Source organism: Onychomys torridus, chromosome 23, assembly GCF_903995425.1.
Source record: "Onychomys torridus chromosome 23, mOncTor1.1, whole genome shotgun sequence".
NCBI lineage: Eukaryota > Metazoa > Chordata > Mammalia > Rodentia > Cricetidae > Onychomys > Onychomys torridus.
The window spans coordinates 26,063,850-26,091,562 of NC_050465.1; the positions used below are offsets into that span (position 1 = coordinate 26,063,850).

The 27,713-nt window shown below is 41.0% G+C and overlaps 1 protein-coding gene across 6 annotated transcripts in view; it reads left to right on the forward strand.

Moving 5' to 3' along the window:
- The window catches only part of Lpin2 (lipin 2), a 75,611-nt gene that overhangs the window by 20,976 nt on the left and 26,922 nt on the right, over positions 1–27,713 (forward strand). For 4 of the 6 annotated variants that reach the window (XM_036173199.1, XM_036173193.1, XM_036173196.1 and 1 more), the window contains one exon: positions 19,942–20,142. In XM_036173199.1, the coding sequence (XP_036029092.1) occupies positions 19,951–20,142 (192 nt within the window). In that variant the 5' untranslated portion in view covers positions 19,942–19,950. Of the gene's footprint in view, positions 1–17,940; positions 17,981–19,138; positions 19,201–19,941; positions 20,143–27,713 lie in introns of those variants that run through there. The other 2 variants (XM_036173194.1, XM_036173195.1) reach the window with 2 other exon arrangements.

The window sequence follows — 27,713 nt, forward strand, 5'->3', positions numbered from 1 at the left end:
AAGTTTTAAGTCAGTTTTGATGGGTGGGGTATGTGAAGTGGGGGGGATGCATGACACTTAACATTGTTTCCTCCTGTTGTGGCCCCAGTGCTGTTGTAGAAAATAATACGCTTCTGGAATGATTAAGCTACCACACTTTTAAAATTGCATTTTACAATTGACAATGAGACTTGTACCTCAACACTTTTTTTTCTTTTTACAGGACTCACCTTGTGGTCCAGGTTGGCCTATAACTCAAGATGCCTCAGTCTCTGGAATGCTGGGATCAAGGGATATGCCTTCTCAACCTGTTTTTGTAGAACTTGTTGTCTATGAAATGGGATGACACAGTCCTTAGCATGTCATTCCTGTGCATCAGTGTGCAGGCTGAGATGATAGGAAAGAGTTAAAGGATGTTGAAATAGTTTTTATCATTAAATAAGCTGTGTGTAGGAAAGAGTCAAGGACACTGCCCCCCCACACCCAACACACCCATACATCCCACCCACACAGACACCCCATAAACCCACACACCTCCCACCCCACCACACACACCCTACACACACACACACACACACACACACACACACACACACACACACTCTCCCTCCCTCTCCCTCTGTTAATAAGCAGGCGTGCTTTACTGCTGCAGCCAGACAACTCCTCAAAATGCCAGAGGAAAGCATGACCAAGAGCATTGGTCAGGAAGGGTTAGAGTTCAGAGGTACGCTAGTTGAAACTTCTTAAACTGGGGTATGGATATCTAATTTTCTGAGGCGATTCCATACCACAGAGGAAGTATACTCTATTAACCCTTGAGTATAGTGGATGAAAATATTGAGCAATCACTTTTTTTTTAATTAACCCATAGACATCAAAGCAAAAGACAAAGTGTGCTTTGTTTTGTTTTTGCCAGACTGCGCATTAAACCCAGGGCCTCATCATGCCTACCACTGAGCTACCTCCTCAGCCCCAAATGTGTTACTTTATCTATAAATGAGGAGCCTTGAAATAGGCTGTCTAATCTTGGAGTCATTGAATAATCCTCCAGGTATGTAGTTTCTCGTGCAGGAATCTAATACTTGTGGAGAGTTTACTCACACAGCTAAAGAGATGACTGCAGAAGCACATAAAGGCCAGGGACCCTTTGGCTTCTTGGAAAGGCCTGTTGGCATCTTCTTGCTCATTCACAGCTGATGCTCTTCTCCTTAGTTTAGAGATTGAGTTAGAGTATTAGGAAACATTAGATAGTGAGTTGTAACTAATTATAGATATATGAAGAAACTGTACTTTAGTGTAGACGGTCTTTTCAGAATATGGGAATCTTCAGGTGAACTGTGGTTCTTTTTTAATGTGAGTCACTTTGTCATGAGTGACCTTGAAACCATATGAAGATTACAGAATTTTTTTTTGTTCTTTTTTTAGTGATTTATTTAACTTTATTTTATGTGCATTGGTGTGAAGGTGTCAGATCCCCTAGAACTCAGGTTACAGAAGTTGCGAGCTGCCATGTGGTGGCTGGGAATTGAACCCATGTAGTTAGAGTTTTTCTGCCTGACCCACAGTCAGGACAAATCTCTCTTACCCGCCAGTCCCACAGTCGCTCAGACCCAACCAAGAAAGCACACAGAAACTTACATTGTTTAGAAACTGTATGGCCGTGGCAGGCTGTTTGTTATCTACCTTTTCTATCTTAAATTAACCCATTTCTGTTAGTCTATACTTTGCCATGTGGCTTACCGGTGTCTTTACATGTTGCTTCTCATGGCAGCGGCTGGCAATGTCTCGCCTCAGCCTTCTACTTCCCAGAATTCTCTTCTCTCTTGTCCCACCTATACTTCCTGCCTGGCCACTGGCCAATCAGAACTTTATTTACACAGAGCGATATCCACAGTAAACCCGGGTCCTCTGGAAGAGCAGCCAGTGTTCTTAACCACTGAGCCATCTCTCCAGCCATTCTTTTTGTGAGACAGTGTCACTATGTAGTTTAGGCTAACCTCAAATTCAAGGCAGTCCTTCCGCCAGCCTCATTGTGAATTTGTGGGTGTGTATCACCACATTTGGCTTGCGATTGTGGAATTCTTCGTAATTGCCATTTAAAAATAGGTTCATGATGACTTTTTACTACTCAAAATGCAATATTCTCTAGTTGCTAGTTAATAAAAAAGGAAAGTATTGTTGTTCCCCAGTGTGAACACTGGGGGGAGTTCAGTTACTTTTGTTTTGAATTGAGAGGAGAACTGGCTTGTAGCCTGAAACAATTTCTATTGAGTCAACTTAACCCAGTTTCCGTACCTGAATTTGATCATTTGAAGTTTCAGATCTTTATCCTTGCTTAAGCCCAGGACAGAGCAGGTGTGGTAGTGCATGTCATTATTCCCAGCACTTGGGAGTTAGAGGTGCAGGCAGAGCTCTGTGAGTTCAAGGCTAGCCTGATCTGTATAGTGAATTCCAGGACAGCCAGTTATATAGTGAGACCCTGTCTTTAAAATTGAAAGGGGGGGGGGGGGGGGAAGAAGGGAAAAGGAGAAAGAAGCCTTCCACACCTAGTTGTCTCATATACTTCTGCGGTTAATGATGAAAAAACATCTACAAAGGGTGTGTGTGTGTGTGTGTGTGAACAGGATTCTGATTCTCTGGACATCATTTTAAACTTTGTTTCTTGAAGCTAGATGCTCTTTTGAAAAATTAAGTCTTAGAGAGAGACTTTCTTTCCCTTTCTCCTTCCCTTTCCATCATTGAACAGTCTCATTTTATAGCACAGGCTATTCCAAACTTGCTGTGTGGCCTGCATCACCCTCATCCTACGCCCTACTTTTCTTGTTCTGAAAACCACTGAAGAGCTAACATAGTAGTATTTCCCTAGAATCCCAGCATTTAAGAGGCTAAGATGGGAGTATTGCTTGAGCCCAGCCTGGGCAAAATAAAGAGACTGGTCCTAGGGTTTTTGTTTGTTTGTTTGTTTGTTTGTTTGTTTGTTTTTGAAGGTAAAAATGCTATGCAAAAGTAAAGTTTTTCTCAGGATTCAGCTATTTGTACTTGGGTGGTGTGGGGGCGGGGGCAGTCTCCTTTAGCCCATGCTGGCCTCACTAACTCCCTATGTACCTGAGGATGACATTGGACTTCCTGATTTCCTTCCCTTCACCTTCTGAGTGTTGAGACTGCAGGCATGCACCATCATACCTGCTTATTTGACTACTTGCGTGGCATTGAACCTAGGGCTTCCTGAGTGGTTAGGTAAGCACTCCTACAAATTGGTATTTCCCCAGCCCTCAGAGTATACTTTATATTAGCCTGAACAGAAAAGGTTGATGCTTTTCTTTGAAAATCATGGAGCTGAATGAGAATCATTGGCTTTGATTTTTACTGTGTATTGGGCATGGTGGAAAGTGTCACCAGGTCAGTCTTGGGGGAAACTGTAGGTGTGTCTGGTGGTGTCATAGCTCATCTCTAATGAGCCCATGGTACATGCTTCTTTGCAGGCAGGACGTTCTGTGAGTTATTCATCAAAACAATGACACAATACTGAGGTGGGCAGGAAACCCAACGGCTGCTCTGTTATGTAAGAGGACTTTTGAAGTGAACCTTGCACACAGTTTCTTACACCCACAGTCATTGCCCTGCCGAGTCTCCACACTCTTCATCTGTGGAGCTTTCCCTCTGTGCCTTGCCAGCTGCTTTCCTCCTGCCCCAACACATTCTCTCTGGGTCTCAGCTTGGCAAAACAAAAACATAAAACCAAATAAAGAACTGGAGAATTGAAAGGAGTCATGTTCTGTACCTTTGCCATCTTAAGTGAGTGACCTCTTTTGGGGCCTTAGCTTCCTCATATTTAAAATAGATGATTTTTCTCTTTTCCATCTCTTTCCCTTCCTGGTTAGTTTCTGCCTTTCTGCTTTCTCTCTACATATTTTCTTACCCATATTTTATTTCCTCTGCCTCTGACTTTTCATCTTCTTAGGTGATTTCTCCTTATTCCCCTGTTCTGTTTTCTCCCGTCCTTCTTCCTGGCCTCAGGGAGGTTTATTACTCCTGTCCAGTGCCAGGGGCCTGGAACTGCTGCAGGTCATGGAGGAAGAGATTGGAATTTTTGTACATGGCATACATTTCAGCCATCAAAACTCTGTCACTTTTCTTGTGAAAGAGAGAAGTTGTGTGCTTGATTTGTAATTAAATGGCAAGTGAATGTGGATGCATTGTTACTGTCGGACGGCAGTTGGGGAATGAGTTGCTATAAGATAGATTTTCTATTTCTAATGTTGGTGAGATTGGTGTGTTTAATTCTCCCCCTTATTTTTGACATTTTGTTATTTATAGAGTGCTGCAGCACACATGTGAAGGTCAGAGGGCAGTTGATGGAGGTTATTTCTTTACTTCCACCTTGTGAGTTCTGGGGGTAGACTGCCATTGTCAGGCTCAGGAAGTACCGGTACCCACTTAGCCACCTCCATCACTTCACCTTTTATTTGCTGTAACTGTGGTGTGGACCTTGATGAAACAGCACTGTAGTTAGTATTTCCATCCTTTGCTGTGGTCAGAATTTTTGTTTTTGTGAAGTTTCAAGGTAAAAGAAAAGGTTTGATAATGTGAAGCTCAATAAATGTGTGTGTCAGCTAGTTGATTAATTAATTAAATACTTGTATAGAATTGTTAGAAATCCTATCATTCTTTCCTCATTAGGTAAGAGTTTTTGCCTGTATTCTCTTCCTCCCAAAATTATCTTACGGCCCTAAAGCCATTGGCAGACAGCAGAAATTGAGTGTGAGCTGCATATGTAATTTTAAGTTTCTTATGAGTTCCATTATAAAAAGAAGTAGAGAGGCTGGAGAGATGGTTCTTTGGGGAAGAGGGAGCCTGCTGTGCCAGCACAGCGAGCGCGCACGCACACGCACGCACCCCCCCCCCCCACAGAAGCTGTATGTGCACATCTGTAGTACTAGCACTGTAGGGTCACTGGGGCTTGTTGTCAGACTAGCTCTAGGTTCAGTGAGAGACCCTGTCTCAAAGAAAGAAGGAAGAACAGAGTAATAAAGCAGGATACCTTCCTTAGTCTGTCCTCTGTGTTTGTGTACATCTAAGCATGTGCACCTGTACCACACTTAAACACACACAATGTAGAAAAAATCCACAAAATCAATCAAAATATTTAATTCAGCATATAGAATATCATTTCCATACACACCACAAATTTTCACCACCTTTTAAAAATATCAAATCTTCCAAATCCAGTGGCTATCTTCACTCATAGTTTATTATAGCACTTAGTACTAACCTGCTTGCAAATTTAGTAGGCATATGTGGCTGGAGGGTATTTGTAATAAACTCCAGGGTCTTCGAAAATGGCTTTAATAAAATGTTTTAACTTAAAAATCAAGTATTTTTTTATGTGTCTGTCTATGTGTGTTATGTGTTTTAGGTTTAGAAAAGTTTGATTGAGGTTCCTTTATAGTGACATCCTGAGAGCTGGCCAGGGATACTAGAACTTAAATATTGCTTTATCATACTCTTTTTTTTTTTGGAGCCGAGGATCGAACCCAGGGCCTTGCGCTTGCTAGGCAAGCACTCTACCACTGAGCTAAATCCCCAACCCTGCTTTATCATACTCTTGAAGTCTAGTTTTGTTATTTATAGAGTGCTGAGCCGGGAATTTTCCAGATTTGTGAGAAACATTGGGTCATACCAAATAATGGAGTAAAAATATTTAGTAGTTGGACTGTAGAAACCTGGCTAAATGGGAAACACGGTGATGTCATCCAAGCATATGTAAATCATTTCCCTTACATGATTACATGAGTTTTTCCTCCTCGTGTATAGCTGTTTTTATTTCTACAAATGAAGATGTGATTGGCTTAAGGAATCATTAACTCAATCCCTGTTTTGTGTGATGTGAGCCATAGTTGACTGTCTTGTGATTGGGTAGGACATGGTACCTATCAGTGTAAACACATGGCACAGCCTGCCCCATGCCCCTGCTTATCTTCTCTGGAGGATGAGGCTGAGGCATTTTGAGCAAATCTCATTGGTAAAGTTGTGTGTGCATTGCTTTTTTAAAGACCGTTTGCTTTCAGTTTTAACTATATTCTTGTCTGCAACAGTTAGCAATTGATGGTCCACAGACTAAGTTTTTGTTGGTGCCTTCACATCTATAGAGTCATGCTTGATAAGCTTCTTCAGTTTTAAGATGTTTTACTTAGAAGAAGATAACAGTGAAGATGAGAAGGTTCAGGAAAGCTCATTGAGTAAAACTGAAGGTATTTATCGTGGCAAGGCCCCTCCTGGCATTCTGGTGAGTTCCATTCACCCATGCCTCTGTAGCCTTGCTAGAGGCAGAGTCTGGGTAGAAGTGAGAAGGGACAGCACCCACTAAGTGAAAGTGGTGAATGCCTCTTATTTGGAACTATGTTGTTGTGGTAACTTTCTAACTTCCAAGTGTTAGGAAGAACAGAATTTTTGGCTACCTGCTCTCCCTCCTTGCCTTTTATGCTGTCCTTATTCTGTTGTTATTTAATAACTTTCTACCTAGAAAAAATGTGCTTGCTTTAAACTGAGAACTTGTTTACAAGTAGATTGCAGTTCTGTTCTTTCACCTGTGTGTGGTAGTTGAGGGGTTAGAAGTCACTTAAGTTTTATGGGTTTGTTTTGCTTTGTTTCCCATCCTGGCCAAATCTATAAGGCTAAGCTACTATTTGAAACTGGCATTTTGTTTGGGTATGTGATACAAAAGACTATAGGCTTTTTTTGTGACTATAAACAAACAAACAATGCTTGAAATGTGTGTGTGAGAAGTTAAGTTTGTCTGAATTTTTTAAATCATTTTCTCTTGGTACAAGGTACAAACTAGAACATATCTTATAAATTTGAGTTCTAGAAGTCCACTTTAAGGAAACAAAGTTGGGTGATGTACAGATAATATCATTTAACTCTGCCTATGGAGCCTTAGAAAAATAATGCGTTTAAATGCTTATTTTTAGTTTATGTAATTATTTTGTTTTGTACCAGGGTCCTGGTATGTAGCTCAGGATGAGTATGCCCATAGGTTGTCCTTGAACTTACCATCTCCCTGCTTTAGCACTCCTGAGTGTTGGGATAATACGCATATGCCATTAAACCCAGCTTAAATCCTTAAAGTGAGTCAGGGGCTAATTAATTTTAGATTCAGATATTCAGGAGCTCCAAATGAAAGTATTGATGTTGTGTTGTAGCCTGTCATTTAATTTAAATTACGTTGGTTATTTTTTAAGCACATTAAGGTTGAATGTTTTTATGAAAACTAGATGAAGTCAACAAAACAAAAAATAGATTATTTCTGAAATCTATTAACCTAGTTGATTTTAGTTTTAAAGTTATAAGAACGTTGTGCCCCTTTTAGAGGTTATACCATATTCCATGTGATATTGGCTTCCGGATCTGAGATGACTGGTGTCCATATGCAGATTTTTCACTTACTAGTAATAGCATTATTTGAATATGAATACAAGGCAGACGCTACCATGGGAGGCAGTTTTATTTTGAAGTCTCTCTTGTAATATAAAAGATATATGCATCAGAATTTGTGCACGTTAGTCTTAATATTCAGAGGGAAGAATGTGAACATACTTAGTTCTCTATGAACTATTTCTAAAATCCACTTAGTCACCAGCACACAGACTGGACCGCATTGCAGGAAAAGTTCCTGGATTCTTGCTGCTGGTGTTTTTCAAAGGTGTTTGCTTAGACTGCATTTTGTTAACAGTCCCCTTTGTCATTGAGGTTCCATGAGTCACCACCCCACCCCAAGAGAATTTTCTGAATGGTTAATAGCTGGCATACTAGATTTGATATCTGTTTAGTAAGCCATAATGATTATCCAGGAGTTTGACTTTGGAACGAACTTGGGTGTGTGCAGTAAAGAACCCTGGCTTTTAAAGGTGTTGAACCAGGCAGACGGACAGAAGGATAATAAGGCAAGAAGTCCTCTCTTTTCCTGGCTACCAGACTTAGTGAAGAATGCGGGTTTGGAGTGTTCCCATTCTTCCCAGCCAGTACCCTTGATGAGCCGAGGTTCCAAGGCTTTCTCCTCCTCCACCTCCACCACTTATGTGTTAGGACTAGTGCTCAGTGTTTGCTAGCCCTGTAGAGGTCCTTGTGTCTGAGAGACTGTTCTAGAATACATACATAAAATGTGCCTTAATAAAAACTTCGGTCTGCTAGCTTGGTCTTAAAGGAATTAGACACAGCTCTTTAAAAGGTTTAAAGTTAAAATATCACCCTTCTTGGGAAAGCATTTATTTTATACTGTTTATGTATTCTAGCCTAATTCTACTTTGTTACAAAATCCACTCATTTCTGCACAAGAAAACTATAGGCTCACATAGAGTAAAGAGTTTCCCTGTGTGATATAGCTTTTTACCTAATTGAAAACAAGGCAGTTTTTGTTATTTCCCATTGTTACTCTAGAACTTTTTTTTTTTTTTTTCCTTTTCCTTGAATCTTACTTATACTTTAGAGGAATTACCTGAATTTCTTATGTAAGTTATGCTGGGGAAGGGATTTTTTTTTTTTTTTTTCAAAAGGTGGTCAGGCAGTCCTGCTGATGTTGTTTAGTAATGGAACATCTTAGCTCTAATGAAATATGTTTGTTACTGGGTGCCTTTGGTGGACCGTCTTAGCATTAGCTGCTACACATCTGGAAGGGAGCTTAGGAAATCTGGTACCAAGTATGGTACCTCTGAGACTTGAAACACAAAAGCAGAGAGGATGATGAGTTTGAGGCCAGCCTGGGCTACATGGTAAAACTGTCTCAAAATGAAAAGTAAGCAAACAAGGAGATAAATTAAAAGAATCCACCTAAAGTGAACCCTGGGCAAACCTGACGAGGGTTGTGTAATCTGAGGTGTTATCACACGCAGATTGACCTGAACACTTCAGAAACTGAAAATAAGCAGATCTCCATTAGGTCAAGGGGCACAAGAGATGGGATAGTAGAAGTCATCCGTCACCTTATATTCTCTTACTTGCTAACAAAGCATAGCACCATAGCCCTACAGACTGAAATTCAGTCATAAGATTGAAATTATATTGGGGAAAAAAGGCAATTCTTTCAAAGACAATGAAGCAGGAAAGAGAACAGGAAGTGTTACCTTTAACTTTGGGAACTGGTAGCTTGCCTCTGATCATCCATTTGAAATACTCTGACACTTTTGAGTCATTTGAGGAATTTATAAGTACTGTACCTGTACTAGGTTTGTATTCTGGTCCTAGGGACTCCTCAGGGGCCTCTGATGTGCAGAAGCAGAGCCAGAACACGGGACCCGGAATCCCTGCTGAGCTCCGCTTTTGCATATATGGATTTCTTAACTAGGCAGAAGCAGTAGGGAGTCCAAGAATTGGTTTTGTTTTGTTTTTAGGACAAAGTACATTTTCTGTTTCAGAATCCCCTTGTCTGGTTGCCATGTACTCTCAGTCTCTTCCAACCTTCTTCCTCTTCTCTTTTCATAGCCTTCACGTTCCAGTGAGTACTGATCAGACATGTTGTATCCTTTGTTTTGGTTTGTCTGGTGTCATCAATGTTTTTGACATAAAATACCACAGAAGTGATGAATCCTTTTTAGTGAGTTATCTCTTGATGATTTGATGGTAGTGTCTACAGACCCCTGCACTATAAAACAGCTGTTTTCCCTTTTATATAAAAGTGTGGCTTGGGGTCAGTAGTCAGAGAATGTTCAGGTGTTCTGCTTCCCCTTAAATCTGTTTTTAAAATACAACCAAATAAACTCAGAATTTCACTAAAAACAAATTTGTTTTAATTCTAAGTAAAGCTTGCTTTCTAAAGCAGACTGCTGTTCTGTCAGACTTACTGATAAGAAAGTTCTTAGCCTTGAGCTGTTGAGAATGTCACTGGACTCTGGGCTTGCAAGTGTTAATCACTGCTTTGTTAGTGGAAGTGCTGTGATAGCCTTTAAACCTATAGTTCATGTGGCTCATTGCTACCTGAGCTTTACCAAGCTGCCGCCAGATGCAGGGAAAGGGCTGTTCGCCCAGAGAATTCACTCAGGTGTAGTTTCTCAGTGTCCGCTTCACTTAGCTATAGTATTAACTAAGTCTCTTTAAGGGGATGAGAGAGGGTGAGAAAATGGAAGAGAGGAAGATAAATGAGATTTAACATATTCTCTGGGCCTACAATCTACATGAATGATAGTCTGTACCCAGGCTGAGGCTATATTTTGACTATAAAAGAGTCATATTAGTTCTTGACTTAGAGGTCAGTACATAAATAGAAAGAACTTCCAGTAGAGAGGGGTGTTTCAAAGGAAATTGTAAATTATACTACTAGTGTATTTGGTAGTCATCCCTGAGGTAGAGGGTATGGTTTCTGTATTAACTTTCTAAAATTGAGTAACTTTATGTGGAAGCCAAAGGATCAGACTAATGTGTTTATTTTGGAGATCTTACTGTTACCAGTGATCACTGCCAAAATAGGTTGGTTGTACAATTATATTGTAGTAGAAGGTTTAAGAAGGGGTGGTGGGGGAGAACTTGTCCCTTAAAACATATATTTCTGTCTGGCAGTGGTGGCACGTGCCTTCAGTCCCAGCACTGAGGAGGCAGGGGCAGGAGGATCTCTGAGTTTGAGGCCAGTCTGGTCTACAGAGCGAGTTCCAGGACTACACAGACACACACACACACACACACACACACACACACACACACATTTCTGATCATAGCATTATATCTAAGTTTACTGGTAATAAAAAGTTTGTCTTTAATGCATGCTATCATGTGGAGAAATCATCATGGCCTTCTAAATTTGAAATTTTTTCCTACATCTGTCTCAGAAAGTTTCTAGATAAAATAAAAAGAGATTGGCATGTCAGGACACTTGACTGGACCTGTCTCTATGTAGCTGCTTTACTTCAGGTAGACTGCCTGTCCCCTGTGGGCCCTGGTTTTCATACCTAGTACACCCCATAACATATGCCTTGTCTGATGGTGAAGGTTGAATACTCACTTGGAAAGGGGAAGTTGAGGTGCTTTGAGTCATACGTGATTTGTCGAAGATGTACATGGCTTGTGAGGAAATGAAGAACTTGGGCTTTGACCATTAGGTGCACATCTCACATGGGAACATTAAGTACAGTTAAACAGGTAAACTCACTTTGAAAGTAATTTGAGATTCCTTTGAACAAGAAACTCCCCTGAACACCTTAAAGAAATCTTAAAAACAGTTACTGCAAAAAGAGTTTTCATGCCTATTTCTAACCAGTGCAATCCATTCCTAAGTGTTTAACTAAATAAAATCCTGTACACAGATATTTGTGTTAGCTTTGCCTTGTAATTGTCAAGAAATAGGAACACCAGGGTGCAAGGATAAACTAGAGTACATTCACACCACAGAAATACTTGGTAATAAAGAACAAACTACTAGCTAGGCATGCCTTTAACCCCAGCACTCCAGAGGCAGAGGCAGATGAGTCTCTCTTGTGAGTTCTAGGCCAACCTTTTTTACATAGTAAGTTTGAGGCCAGCCAAGACTATGTAGTGAGATTTTGTCTCTAAAAACCAAACAAACAAAACCCCACAACACCAACAACAAACTACTAAAGCATATAACACTTAAAAAATCTTAGATACATTGAGCAACATACAAGAAGTTACTACATAGTCCATGATTCTTTTTGTGTAAATTCAGACAAGACTAAAGATAGAAACGTGCTGGGAAGTTTGAGGAGGAGAGTTTACCACAGAGAGGCTTTAGGTACTTAGAGGAGGGGGCAATCTGATTGTTCTATATCTTGATTGCAATGATCATATAAGTGCTTACTTAAAATGCACAGGATCACAATACCCACTTAACACCTGACACTCTCCTGGACTCTATACCTCCATGCAGACATGTATATACATGTAAACAAATGTCTTTTTTTTCAAAGCACACAGAACTAAATACTACAAAATAATGAATTTTATTATATACAAGGTCTATTTTGAATAGTCCAAAGTACAGATGTTTGAAATCTTTTCATAACAGAGTTAATATAAACATGTAGCTAAAAAATTTCCCTATGCAAGTAACCATCCATAGGTTGACTTAATAATAGTTTGATAGCTTTCAAAATCTTAAGACTCACTATGTTTCCTAGTATTTACTTCTTATATTTCTCCTTATTTATCAGCCAAGTTAGATGTTCTCTGTAAGAACATTGGTCACCTCTTACAGTAGGCGTGAAGACTGGGAATATTTTAGTTGAGAGATATGAACTAAATTATTGGCAAGCTTCATTATAAGACATTGTTCTGCAGGTGGAAATGAGAAAAATGGAGTGAAAATATAGGTGGGGACATAATTATATGGAACTATAATGGCATCAAACATGTCTGGTCACATCCGTGATGTGGGGATTGGGGTAGAATTTGAGACCTGCCTCTCTTATGCTGCTTATTGTGTTAGAATCTGCTCATTATTTTGAAATTTCTCTAATTCAGCCATTGCATCGCATGCCCTTTTAAACTGTATTACTTTTGCTGGGGAGATGGCTCATTGGGGAAAATGCTTATGTCTGGCTCTCATCTCCTGTTTTACATTGCAGTGGCTTCCCTCTTGTGGCTCAGCCTCCCCATATGATCTGCCGCCAGATCACACCCAACACCTTTGGGATTAACTTGTCCTGGGTCTGAGGTCATGGGTCATCTCACTTTTGCTTTCCAAACTCCACTTCTTTGTCATGTGCTATTGTCTCTGCTGGGAGCCCCCTTTTCCCACCCCATTTAGCCCCTTAGACTTATTTCCACACCTAGAACAAGTTTGGTTTTCTTTGTTTATTTCATCCTGAAGCCTTTCTTCACTCTCCCAAGCAGATATTTTTTTCTCTTTTCTAGTCTTCTTAAAAGTCAGTAAAGGGACTAGTAGTGTGGCTCAGTGCAGAGCCTTCACATCTAATGCTCAGCTTCTAGGTTTGATCCCAGCACCACTAAAGGAAGACAGGGCCACTGCCAACAGCATATCACAGGGCACTCTGTAAGCTGAGGCAGTATCTGTCTTGTTCTCTTGGTGGGTCCAGGCCCTGTGTGTTGGGAGTGGGGGAGGGAAGAGGAGGGTTCTCTCTTTGGATCTTAAGGACGTAGTATGAAGGAGGTGCTCAGGTTTTTGACTGAATAAAAATTAGCTTCTTCCAGGAACAGGCTGGTAGAGCAGGTATTTGGTTAACTACAAATCCTAAAGGAATTACAGTTGTTGTTTATGATTGTTTCTAAGCTATACCTGCAGGGTTTACATAGAAGAACTTGTCCTGGATAAGGCTGCTTTAAAAAAAAAAAAAAAAAAAAAAAAGATTTATTTATTTATTACATATACAGTGTTCTGTTTGCATGTATCCCTACAGGCCGGAAGAGGGCACCAGATCTTATTACACCATATTACACCATGTGGTTGCTAGGAATTGAACTCAGGACCTCTGGAAGACCAGTCAGTGCTCTTAACCGCTGAGCCATCTCTCCAGCCCCTGGATAAGGCTTCTTATAGACTTCCTTTTCCATTGTGACAGAACGGCTTGTCTTGGGAACTTTGTGTTCAGGAAGTCACTGGAAGACATTGGGTTTAACTTAGATGTGCCATGCACAGGGAACATATGTTTCCTGTAGCAAAAGAGAGCCCCACTCAGCCTCACTGTGCTGTACAGGCAGAACAAGAGGACATGGGAGCAGTGGATTTTTTGTGCAGCCTGTATTTCTTGTTCAGCCTTGCTTCCAGGAGAATAAAGGGCCTTCATGGACAATCCATTCTGTGGTGCTCCTTGGGGTAGGGTGGAGTGGTGGTAAACTAGGCTTGGATCATCCTTGAGCTATTCCTGTTTCTTGTCTTATAAAATAATGAAATTGAAGAAACAAACTAGCATTTACTGGGGGAGGAAATGACCGTGCAAAGGGAGGCACTTATTGGGAGGCAGCTCCTCCCAGGAAGCCATAGTCTCTGTCAAGCTCTGTTGTCTGGTGGTGCTTCTGTTGACTCGGACTGCTCTCCTTTCTGTCCAGCTTGTCACCTCCTTCCTCCTTTGCTGTCCTTACCACACCAGCTGGGTGTACTGCAAACACTTTATGAAACATCTTCACCCAAGTCAAGTCCCTACAAGATGAGGGCAAAGCCCTGGGGATTTGATTCCTGCCAGTCCTGAAGAGGCCAGAGAGGAACTTACATCAGATGTTGCTGTGGGTACCACTGCCCACTGCTCCCTTTTTATCATCATCATTCATAAAGTAGTTTCATCTTTATGTTATTGTGGGTGGTTGGAGAAAAACTGTCAGGATTTAGTGTGTTACAGCTCTGAAGGGAAAGGTATCCTGGCAGTCGTAAGCCAGGGAATACTTCCTACAGTTCAGAAGGAAAAAGTATCCCAACAGAAGTGTTAGAGCTCTGTTCCAGTGGGGACAGTTTTCTTAGCTCCAGGAAAGGTTTTCCTAATCCAAGTGTAACAACTATACTCTAGCAGGGGAGGGTCACAGCACTGTTCAGCTCTGCTGCAGAGAAATGTTAGCACTCCACTCATCTTCCCGGAAGTGTAATACTTTGCTCCAGCAAGGGAGTTTCCCCCAGCCAAAGTGTTACAGTTCTGTTCTGCTCACTTAGGTGAAAGAAAGTCGTTACCACAAACCTCAGTCAAGAGATTTATTGGGAGGGAAGAACCCAAGAGAGTAGCTGCCCTGCCAGGGTTGAAAAAGGCAGCCCCAAACTAAACAGGTACAGGGCTTGTATAGGGTTTCTTAGGGGCGGAGCTTTCCAAGGTGGAGATTTTCAGGGTGGGAATTAGTAGGATTTCAATTCCTGAGCTTGAGACAAGCCCAGAGATTGGTTGGATTTCATGTTCGTGGATTGGTTGGTTTTCAATTCTTGAATTGGTTAGGGGCATGGTGTGTTTCTTTGGCTCTGGTCTTGGGGCCAGGGTTTTCTTTCACTGGCCCTTTTTACCTACAAGGCAAACTCAGCCCTTAGGAACGCTGGGTTGAGGTAGAATCACCTGGTGTACAGTAGTGTGCAATAGTGGGATGCAAATGACTTGTCGCTGTCTCACTCATAAAATAAATGAATAATGCTGGCCTTGGAAACCTGTGACCTATTTTTGAAGATTGAATGAGGTGTGTTTGATCTTAAAAAGTACTAAGTGGTCATCAAACAATATGTCCTCTTGGGAAGTACTACTATTCTATGATTCCGGTTGTTAACTGAACCACTGTGTCTGGTTTGTCATAAAAGTGAGAGCAGTCCCAGTCATTCTTTAAGAGTAAGGGTGCACAGCCCAGAATAATAAGTAAGATGTAGTTGTGACTGTCAGAAAACTCCCTGAGATGCAGTTGTGTCTATCATTGGAGGGTGACTTCCCATGTGTCATAATAAGGAGAGTTGTTTGGGAAAGTGGTCTCTATAGCTGGTAGTGTCTGTTTCAGAGGTGAAGCAAGGGCAGCATATGCTGTTTAAGAAGACATTTAGGATAGCTAGAACAAAATGTCATGGATGGCATCTCACCTAAACGAATGGATTACATAGTAGACATTACAATTCTGGAGTGCCTTAAAGCCCGCGGCTGAGTTGCTAAGAGCTTCCGTGTGTGTATGTGTTGGAGTGAGGGTCGGGGAGGGGCACCTTTTACAGGCTTGCAGGTGTCTTGCTGTCCTTACATGGCAGGGTAAAAGAGAATGCTGGCTCCTATCTCTGTCTTTCTGTGTGTATAAGGACACTAGTGAGGGTGAGATTCTCCTAATCACCTTCATGACCTCATCCAAACCTGGTTACCTTCCAAAGGCCCGTCTCCAAATCCCTTCACATTAGGGGTTAGGGCTTCAGTACATGAAGGGAGACACACATAAACATCCACCTTATAACATCACCTATGTCTCTGAAGTTTTAATTTTCCTTATCTTTTAAAATATTTGCAGGCATGGTGATGCACACCTTTGGTCCTAGCACTATAGAGGCAGAGAGGCAGGTAGATCTCTGAGAGTTTGAGGCTAGTCTAGTCTACATAGTGAGTTCTAGGATAGCCCAGACAGGTGAAATCCTGTCTGAAAATAGTCTAAGTTAGGGTATAGTGAGCGTTCTGAAAGTTACTGCTACTAGATATATTGTATAGTCAACAGGTTCCTCCTGGCCATTTCTGGGGTGTAGTACATGTTAAGACCCTGACCTCTATATATTTTTGTTTTTCTCAGCCTACAAAACATAAACCCAATGGCTTCATGTCTGCCAAGAGAAAAGAAGTTTCTTGACAGCTTGTATTTTTCTACATTTAGCAACCAGCTTTTGCACAATAGATTTTTATGTGTAACAGCACATCTCTTAACCACAGTAATTAAAATCATCCTGAATAGATGTTGTTACACTTAATTATGGATTCTATGCCCTAGTTGATGTAAGCTTGTTACATATTTAGAACATGGTTGTTTATGGCTGAATATAGATGTTTAAAAGTTGGCATTCTCAGGGTTTTTTTTTTTAAGGTCTATATTGTTAAGGTTTTTTTACAAATTGTGACAATATTCATTTTAGCATTGCCATTCTCAATCAGTCATGTACTGATTCTGTGTGCTACCTAGCTAAATATGTTGCAACAGGCAAAACAGCATGTTGTGAACATGTGTGACTTAGAGAACAGGAAAACTCAGAATGTGCTTGCTAAGTGGCAGTGAAAATTTCTTGGCAAAAGAGGTGATATGATGAACTACTACCTCCAAATGAATTTCACCTCTGTTCTGGTTTTAGAGATAATCTTTGACCAACTGAGAACAAAGATCTGCATTTCCTTTCCCTTTAAGTGAGACAAGGACTCTCTTCGACCGTAGACAGACACTCACATGGCAGAGCAGTACGTGAATTAGATGTTCAACATCATTAGCTATTAAAGAAATGTAAATCATTATATATTGTCATAGCTAATGTAAATAGTAATGCCACCTTGTGTGAGAATGCCAGATAATTTCACCTCCCACTTCCTATTGCTAGTGGGAATGTAAAATGATAGTGTGATCTGGAAAGTAGCAGTCTTCTAAAACAGCTAAGCCTGGACTTCATTTGCAACTGAAAAGTTGCATTCAGTTGTATTCCTAGGATTTATCCTAGAATATGAAAATCCACATTCACACAGACCCTGTATGACAGATACTTACAACTATGGCTTTATTTGTAATAGCCAGAAACTGCAGTTAACCTGTTCTTCAACAAGTAAATAGGTTTGGGTTTTTTTGGGGGGGGGGTTGTTTTTGTTTTTATTTTTTAATGGTAAGTCTATGCCGTGAAATAACTATGTAGCAATAAAATGGAATGCGTTATTGATAGACATCTGGATAAGTCTGCAGTAAAATATGAGGGAAGAGGGTAGTCCTAAAAGGCTACATACTTTATGATGCTGTTTATATGACTTCCTTTCTAAAATGGCAGACATTTCAGAAATAGAGAACATATTAATGGTTGCTAAGGACTGGGGAGAAGGCGGCACTGGTTATGATATTTTGCTGGTGCATCCCAAATAGACAACACTCAGTAGAGTATTTGGATGCAGCCATATTCTTTCTTAGTTTGTTTTTGTTTTTGTTTATTGGTTTTTCGAGACAGGGTTTCTCTGTGTAGCTTTCCTAGAGCTCACTCTGTAGCCCAGGCTGGCCTCTAACTCACAAAGATCCATCTGCCTCCTGAGCACTGGGATTAAAGGCGCATGCCACCACTGCCCAGCTATATAATTGTTATATATATGTGTGTGTGTGTGTATGTGTATGTGTATATGTATATGTATATGTATATATATACATAAATGTTTTTTGAGGTATTCTTTCTTAGAACTCTGCAGGTCTACACAGATCTCACAGTAGAAAGACAGTTTGTTAATTCATTTCTTTATTTGGTGTTTTGAACTCCTGATCTAGAAAGGATACATTTTAAAAATACAGTGAGCCAGGCCTGGTGGAAATCAGGAGGCAGAAGTAAGTGGATCTCTGTGAATCAAGGCCAGCAGCAGCCTCATAGATCAGCCAGGGCTACAAGGTGAGACCATCGCAAATGAAACAGAACAAACGAACAAACAAAAAAGAAGGGAGGGAGGGAGGGAGGGAGGGAGGAAGGAAGGAAGGAAGGAAGGAAGGAAGGAAGGAAGGAAGGAAGGAAGGAAATACAGTGAGATGATCCATGAGTGTTCTGATAGAACAGCATTTCTGCTCCACACAGTGTATGTCTTTAGCTTGTTGATTGGTCTTAGCTTACTTATTGATAGTTCATTTGATTTTTCCTTTATTCATTCAAGAAGTAATTATTGTCAGACACACACCTATATTCCCAGCATTTGAAAGGCTAAAATAGGATTTTATTTGGTCTTGAGTTCTAGAACAACTTGCGCTACAAAGTGAGACCCTGGAGAGAGATTGGCCAGGTGTGGTGGCCCAGCCTTTAATCCCAGCATTCAGGAGGCAGATCTCTGTGAGCTCAAAAACAGCCTTGTTTCTTAAGTTTCAGGCCAGCCAGGACTACACAGTGAGACCCTGTCTCAAAAAAATAAAAATGTAAAAAATTGAGTATTTGATGTATGCTTAACCTGGCCTTGCTATCAAAGCCAAATCAGTCATCCTAAAACCAAAACTACCAGTCTGTAATTGTTTCATAATTGTAACATAAAGGACTCCACCTTAGGAGATTATAATAAGTTTGGCTCCAGTACATTGCTCAAAGCCAGCTCTTTGGTGTGTGCAGTTTGAAGCCTTGGTTACATAAATAACCCAAGAGAATGATCAGGGTTATATGCTTCAGGCTGCCAAGCAGCCAGACCCTGGTTATAGCCATCTCTGTGTAGACTGTTGAGTGGAATCTGTGCCTACCCCAGGCACTGCTGGACTCTGGAGAGTAGGGTAAGAAGTTATGTGCAGACAGGAACCCTTCATTTTCTCAAGAGATCAGCACTTTGTCCCTGTTCCACCTAGGACTTACCTGACAACACAGAATGTCTCTCTAGAACTTTGCAGAGATGGAACGTTGAGCTTAGGGTAACTCCAGAGCTGATTTAGAGAGACCACTGTGCACGCGATTAATAGCTTGGACTCACTTCTAAAGTCTAATAAAAATTGACTTCTGGATTAGCCTAGAACTGGAGGGTTTCTCTGTTCCTACTTCAAGGGGACGGATTTTCCATGGATTTGGCTTTGACATAACATTGTCTGCTGAGTGATGGTGTACTCAACCACTGGGATGAGATCTGACAGCCTACGGACTAAAGGGTTTGTTTCTATGTGGATTGGGTTTCCCAGTGGGAGAATGGGAGTAAGGGGTAAAGCCAGGCTTAGGTACACCTCCCTTCCTTCAAATTGCAGAGCTCTGGTGATCATGATTTGAGTAGTGAGTTGAGGTTGAGGAACAAATTAAAAACCCTTTTTGTGCTCTGAATATTGTGGGACATAAGTGTTGTATTGAGGCACTGAAGGGATTTCCCTAAAAAGTAATGTTAGCATGTGTTAGTCCTGGGGCAGCTCGCTGTAGTTGGTTTGACGAAGCATGTGTCTGAACCGTAACATCTCAACTATCAGTTGTATCCCTTGTTTTCTGTGAGAAGATGAGTCTCTAGTTTCTGGTGGAGGTGATCCTTTTCTGCTTGGTTACTGTAGTCAGAGTGGATGCAGTAGGTTCCAAACCACCTTGACAGGGATGCAGTTGTGGCAGTCAGGGTTCTACAGGTCCTGAGCTGTTGGTGGGGGGAGATGGAGTTAGTGGACTCCTTGATGACAACTTGGCCCCACCCTCGGGGTGTAAAAGGAAATGGAACTTCCGCAGCCTCAGGCCCCACGAAGAGGCAGCCTGCCAGTCTGAGATATCTGTCCTTTTGTAGAGATGTGTGAACACAGCAGCAGCCGCTGGAGAGGAATGGGCTCTGAATAGCAAACGAGTGTATGTTTAATGAAAACTTTTGGTCATTGTTGCTAGTTGTCAAACTCAGTGCTGACATCATATTTATTTTCTTACAGTCTCAAACCATGAATTATGTGGGCCAGCTGGCTGGGCAGGTGCTCGTTACTGTAAAGGAGCTCTACAAGGGCATTAACCAAGCCACGTTGTCAGGGTGCATCGATGTAGTCGTGGTGCGGCAGCAGGATGGCACCTATCAGTGCTCACCTTTTCATGTGCGCTTTGGGAAGCTGGGAGTCCTGAGATCCAAGGAGAAAGTGGTGAGTACAGTGGGGAAGGGGTGTCAGTGCACAAGTCACCATGGTCATCTGCCCCCCCACACACTTTTTTTTTTTTTAACGTAAATGCTATGGAAAGCAGTGGCAAGGAACCCTTGCTTTTGAAGTAGCTTCTAAATTCAGAAGATTCTATTACAGGAAGTTTCTCCAAATGAAAAAGAAACTGAAATTGTGAAGATAATCCTACATGTTGAAACTCAGAACAAAACTGAAGATGTGACAAACAAGGAAGTTGGGCTTAATTCAAAAAAACTAAATTTTCCTTTGCCTAAGACAGCACTCTAAAATAGTATAGGGCCAGCCAGATGACTTGGTGAGTTAAAGCTTCTGCCATCAATCCTGATGACCCGAGTTTAACCCCTGCGACCCACACGTACCCTGTGGTACACATGCACGCTTTAAAATCTTAATAAAAAGACTGTCTAAAAATAAAATATACAGGTGAGAGAGCTGTGTGCTCAAGTCAGTGTAATATGTGCATAGATGCACAAAGCCATGGTTCAGTCACTGTCACTGCATAAGGCCAATGCCTATAGTCTAAGCACTGAGGACAGAGAGGCAGAAGGACCAGGTTAAGATCATCCTCAGCTCAGCCACAAAGCAGATCCGAGGTCAGCTTGGTTGGTTGGTTGGTTGGTAGGAAGGTAGGAAGGTAGATAGGTAGATGATATAGATGGATGGATTGGATTGGATTGGATGGATTGGATTGGATTGGATTGGATGGATGGATTGGATGGGATGGGATGGATTGGATTGGATTGGATTGGATGGATGGATGGATGGATGGGTAGGATAATACTATTATACTGATTATGATAAGTAGATTAAACTCATGTTATCAGGTGTAGATTATATTTGTTTAAAAGAAATTAATTCCCAAATTGAATGTGGTTTTCCTCTTTTGCTTTTATTGGGGGGAGTGTGGGTTGGTTTTTTTGTTTGGTTTTTTGTTTTTTGTTTTTTTTGGTTTTTTGTTTTGTTTTTTTGTTTTTTTTTAAATATATCCTTTTTCTCCCTTGGATATTGGGCAATAGGGAGGTTTTTGAAGTTTTAAAACCAAGTTAATTGTAAAATTTTGTAGAACATGTAGTTGGTAACTTTCCACGCCCACAATATCTACCTGGATAATGCCAGACACTCTTACTAATTTTGGAGCCCTATGAGAACACTGCCCTCACTTCCTGGCACAGGTGGAAATGTATGTCAAAGACCAACATGTATAAATTAAGAGTGATGAGCTTTTAGTTGATTTTTTTTTTTTTTTTTGGTACACATTTTCCTCTTTTTGGTTTTTCGAGACAGGGTTTCTCTGTAGCTTTGCGCCTTTCCTGGATCTCGCTCTGTAGCCCAGGCTGGCCTCGAACTCACAAAGATCTGCCTGGCTCTGCCTCCCGAATGCTGGGATTAAAGGCGTGCACCACCACTGCCTGGCCACATTTTCCTCTTTTTAAACTTAGGTTTTTTTGGAAAGTGAAAGAAAATGGGTTTCTCAAACTAGACTCCCCGCCCCCCAGGGAGTATGATGGAATCAATTTCCACTAGATTTTACAGACTAGCCCTGCTTGATCACCTTTAGAAACAAAAGCAGCTACAGTTCTACTTCCTGACTTGGCAGCTCTCCCTCTGCGTAGCATTGTCCAGCCATGGTTGCCTTGGTATTTGTTTTCTTTGTAGTTCTTTTGTTTGTTTTTCCGGGACAGGGTTTCTCTGTGTAGCTCTGGTTGTCTTGAACTGCTCTGTAGACCAAGTTGGCCTTGAACTCACAGAAATCCCCTACTTCTGCCTTGCAAATGCTGAGATTAAAGTCTGGGATTAACTGCTGGCTTCTTTGTATTTTTTGTAGTTACACTATTAATAGTACTCTCAGATTAGAACTGTTTTGGGAGGACTCGAACCATTTATGCTCTAAATTTTCTCATTAGTTGTCCTAGTATCTGTTTGTAAAATTTCTGTAGGGGTCTTCCCCAATCACACTCAACCCCACCACACCCTGGAACCAGGTTTCTAATACTAGGTTGCCTCAGTCTTTCGGCCTTTGAGAGCAGAGCTGCAGCAGATACATGTAAGCTCTTGTCCTTGATAGGTGATGAGGGACTAATAGGGTGCCTTCCCTGTGTGCTTTGTAATTGGGGATTAGTTTTCTTTACCAGGCCACAGTTAATTTTATTAACTGTTAACTATGAAATATCCAGTCAAAGTTAAATACCTTGTCAAAACTCCAGTACTTTTAGGAGCATAATACACAGGCACAAGAAAAGAAAAATACCTTCTTTCTTATTCCTTCCTTTATATCCCAGAACCTCGGGGGGTACATTAGGGAAGAAGGCTCACTAGTGTATATGTACATACACACACGCACATGTGTGGTGATATTTTGTTTGTGCTCTAACAAATAAAGCTTGTCTGAAGATCAGAGGGTGGAGCTAGCCCTTAGCTAACCTAGAGGTCTGGAGGTCTGTATAGACAACAGACAGGAAGTGATAAGGCGAGGAGGAGACAGCAGCTCGGCCCTTTTCAGTTTGAGAAGTTCTGGAGGTTTTGGCTGTTCTTCTCTGATCTTTCAACATTTACCCCGATATCTGACTCCAGGTTTTAATTATTAAGACCAATTAGAATTTGTGCTACATACACACATGCTAGAGCACGCAAATGTGGTTCACACACGCAAATGTGGCCATTTCCTCTAAAAGATAAAGGGAATGTGTTTGTGTAGGGTAAGTAGTGTATTATTAACTGTATACTTTTTTGATTGGTTTTTATTAGCATATGATAAATTACATATAGTAAAGAATACATGACAAGTTTTAATATATATTTTTACCATGCAAACTCTCTACAACCAGGGTGAGAAACATTTTTGTTGGGAAATATTATTTTAAAGTGTGTTACTTTTGTTTATGTTGCATTTGTTTAACTCAGTGAAGCTATGTTACTTTGCTTGTCTAAAACACCTGATGGTCTAATAAAGAACTGAATGGCCAATAGCGGAGCAGGAGAAGGGATAGGCGGGGTTGGCAGGCAGAGAGAAGATATAGAAGGAGAAATCTGGGAAGAGGAAGAAAGAGATCTAGGAGCAAGAGGAGGAGGAGGACAACCATCAATGGAGTAAGAAGTAAAGAAAGGTATACAGAGAAAGGTAAAAGCCCAGAGGCAAAAGACAGGATAATTTAAGAAAAACTGGTTAGAAACAAGCCAAGCTAAGGTTGGGCATTTATAATTAATAAGTGGTGGCACTTAATCCCAGCACTTGGAAGGCAGAGGAAGATGGATCTCTGTGAGTTCGAGGCCAGCCTGGTGGTCTACAGAGTGAGTTCCAAGACAAGCTCCAAAGCTACACAGAGAAACCCTGTCTCGAAAAACAAAACAAAACAAACAAACAAAAAAACGCCAAAGCCCCTCCATGTGTTTGATTTATTTGGGAGCTGGGTGGTGCCCCCTCAAAGAGCAAAATCAAACAACAATACATTCTGTTTTCCTGTCACCCTAGTCTCTGATAGTTCCCATGTTTTTGCTTCTTAAAATATTTTATTACCTTAGGTCTTTGAAACAGGGTCTCACTATGTGGTCCAAGTTGGCCAGGAGCTCTGTATATAGTCCAGGCTACCTTAAAATTTACTATCTTCCTTCTCCATTCTCCTGGTGCTGGGATTATGGACCTGTGTCAGGCTAGTCAGCTTTCATTTATTTGTGTGGTTTTTGAGATGGGTCTTACTTTGCATCTCTGGCTGTCCTGAAACTTGCTGTGTAGACCAGGCTACCCTCAAACCCACAGAGATCACCTGCCTCTGCCTCCCAAGTGCTATTGATTATTTTAAACTTCTTTTTTTTTCATTAATTTTTTACTTCCAGGCAAGTCACAGATATAATTAATTCAGAACAATTTCTCATAGGTGGGTAAGAATGGTCAGTAGTGACAGTGCTTGTCATTCAAGTGTGATGGCCTAAGTTCAGTCCCAGGAACTTGATGGCAGAAAAGAATCAACTCCAGAAAGTTGTTCTTAAACCTCCACATGGGCACTGTGGCCTCTGCCCTCCTCCCAGTATTGGGAAATTAAGGGAAAAAAAAAAAGTTAAGAAATAAAAATTAAAAGTTTCTTTTGTCCAATTTCTTCTCCTTTGTTAGTTTTATATGTCCATTGTACTTTTGCCCAAACCAGAAATTGGTTTGTACTTGTATACACTGTCAACCAGAGACATTATCCAGACTTCATCAGTTTTCCCAGGATTGTCTGATTTCTGTTTCAGTATCCGTTCTCATGTTATTTTGCACATCATTTCGTTAATGCTCCTCAGTCCTTCCCTGTCTGGTAAGGAATACAGGAGTATAGGAATTATTGTCTAGGGTGTCCCTCAGTTTGAGTTTGCCATTTGGTCCTTTGAAATAAGAATACAGAATGATGCTCACTCTTGCTAGAGGGTGCCATTCATCTGTACTGCACATCTTATTACTGTTGATACTAACTTTGAATCCCTTGGTGTCTGCTAGGGTTTCTCCACCATGCATCCATTTGTAGAAGAATGTTTGATTTTTCTCCTCACTAGGCTTACTATGCAAATATTCCTGTTTCCCATATTGTTGCCCATAAATTTTAGCTTACATTGATAAAATTCACAGAATTATTAATATGTGTATCTGTGATTTATCTTCACCGTTCTTATTCCAGTTCTTTTTTTAAAATAATTTATTTTATGTACCTTGGTGTTTTGGTACCATAGGACTGGAGTTACAGACAGTTGTGAGCTGCCATGTGGGTGCTGGGAATTGAAGCTGGGTCCTCTGGAAGAACAGTCAGTACTCTTAACCACTGAGCTATCTCTCCAGCCCCCCTTATTCCAATTCTTAATTTAAATTCTATATTAAGGGCTATCTTTGCTTTCATATTTATTTAATTATTCAGTTATTGGGTTTCTGCCCATGTGAATTCATAAGTATTAGTTTTACAATGTAGGTTTTTCCCTTATTCTTATAATTTTAATTGCTTAAACTGACCCATTTTTTTCCTCCTTCCGTATGCTAGTCTAGGAAAATCTGCTTCCCTGCTTCAACCTTAGAATCATTCATTTTACATGTCCAGAGAGCTCTGGTTGCTTTGAACTTAATTAGTATTTAAAATCAATGATCTGGCCACAGATGTTTCTTATTACTACTAAGGTATCATTGCTTCTAGGATGTCTCAGCTGGAAAATCAGGAAACCAGTCTAGATGTGCATATGTGTGTATGCATATTTTATATGGACATATATTTATACATATATATGTATATGATTAGATATTTTTAGAAAACCTAAAAACTTTTCTATATGTAGTTCTTCCTGGTTGCATATATAGGTCTGGCCAAAAGCTCCAAGCTTATGGTTTCTATAGTGAGCTGTTTCTTCTGTAACATTCAAATTTGATTTGAATTTCTCTTTTTCTAAACTATTTTTTGAGATTATAATATAATTAACATCATTCCCTCCCCCCTTTCTTTTCCTCCCTCCAAACCCTCCATTCCCTCCCCCCTTTCTTTTCCTCCCTCCAAACCCTCCCTGTCCATCCTGGCTTTCTTTCAAATTTGTGTTCTCTCTCTCCCTCCCTCCCTGCCCCCCCCCTCTCTTTCTTCAAGACAGGGTTTCTCTGTGTAGCCTTGGCTGTCCTGGAACTCACTCTGTAGACCAGGCTGGTGTTGTGTATAATATTAGTTAAAGATGTGTTATATTTGTTTAATGATGCAAAGATGTGATGCATTCCTTTATGCTGCATTTGTTTAAGTCTGTGAAGCTGTGCTACCTTGCCTGTCTAAAACACCTGATGGTCTAATAAAGAGCTGAACGGCCAATAGCCAGGCAGGAGAAGGGATAGGCGGGGCTGGTGGACAGAGAGAATAAATAGAAGGAGAAAAAGAGGAAGAGCAGCAGTGAGAAGAGGAGGAGGAGAGGAGGACATCAGGAGACAGCAAGCCACGGAGTAACAAGTAAGAAAGGTATATAGAATAGAGAAAGGTAAAAGCCCAGAGGCAAAAAGTAGATGGGATAATTAATTAAGAGAAGCTGGCTAGAAACAAGCCAAGCTAAGGTTGGGCATTCGTAAGAAAGAATAAGTTCCCATGTGATCATTTGGGAACTGGATGCCAACACCCCCCACCCCAAAGAGAAAAGAATTTTAAAAAATTAACTACAGGCTGGCCTCAAACTCACAGAAATCCATCTACCTCTGCTTCCTGAGTACTGGGATTAAAGACGTATACCACCACTGCCTAGCTAATTCATGACTTCTTTTTTCATTGTTGGGGTGTGTGTGTGTGTGTGTGTGTGTGTGTGTGTGTGTGTGTTCCCACTTAGTCTGTATGTATGTTTTCAGGACAGATCATTATAATCAATTGGTTTGCTCTTGCCTGGAGAAGACTTTCTCACACTCTGTAGTTGCCTGTAATTATATGTGTAAGGTTGAAGCCTCTTGGTCTTCCCACACCGTCATCCACGTTAACGTGTATTGTTGTTGTCTTTGTTCAGCTCATATTAAGTAGCCACATGTTGGTGAGGCTCTGTAGGGCTCACCTCTAACCTTTACAGAAAACTCAATCAAGCAGCAGACTCCCTGGTCCTCCCAGTCTCTTACAGTCTTCCTGCCTCTCTTCTGCAACATTCCCTGCATGCAGGAGTTTTGTGTGTACCTTGAGACTGGGCTCCACAGCTCTGCATTTGGGAGGTGTGCTTTTCTGTAGTGGTCTCCATCTGTGGCAAGAAGTTTCCTTGATGAGGGAGGTGGACTAGCTTACCAGGTGAGACCTTAGGAAAGCCAAATTTTTCTTACAGTGCTGTCAGTTCTTTCTTTCTTTTTTTTTTTTTTTTCTGTATTTTCATATCTTGGCCAATAATTTCCTCCTTGAATTGTTCATTTTTATAAGATGTTACATGAGGTCTTAAGGAATGGTTCAGTCAGTAAATGCTTGCTATACAAGCATGAGGCCCAAGTTTGGTTCTCCAGAACTCATGTACGTGCTGGGAATGGTAGCATGTGCTTGTTGGTCTCAGCTCTGGGGAGACCTAGGGCTTTCTGCCCAGCCAGCCTTCCCTAATCAGGCAAGACCCAGGTCCCAGTGAGAGGCCCTGTCTCAAAAAAGGTAAACAATGCCTAAGGACTCACAACCTGAGGTTAATCTCTGACCTCCATGGACCCACACATACACAAAGTTATACATACATATACACACATATACAAAAGTTAGGTATCTGTAGCCACATGCCTCTCAGGCTTTGCTCTGTGGCTGAACTGAATAACAAAACACAGTGCCAGTTACCAGCAGACTTCACAGAAGACCAGTGATTACTCACTGGTCCTGACAGGATCTGGTGTTGCATAGTGACCTGGGATAAAAATAATAGGGAATTCACTCACAGCTCAACACTAGGGTTACTGAAACATTTGAATGTTTGAATTCTGTGAGACAAGTCCTGCCTATGCTATAACTTGAGAAGCACAGAAATGTTTGTTAACGTTTCTCCCATTTTGCAGTATTTGACAGGTTAAGCTGGGCATGGTGGCTCACACCTGTAACCGTGGCACTTGAAAA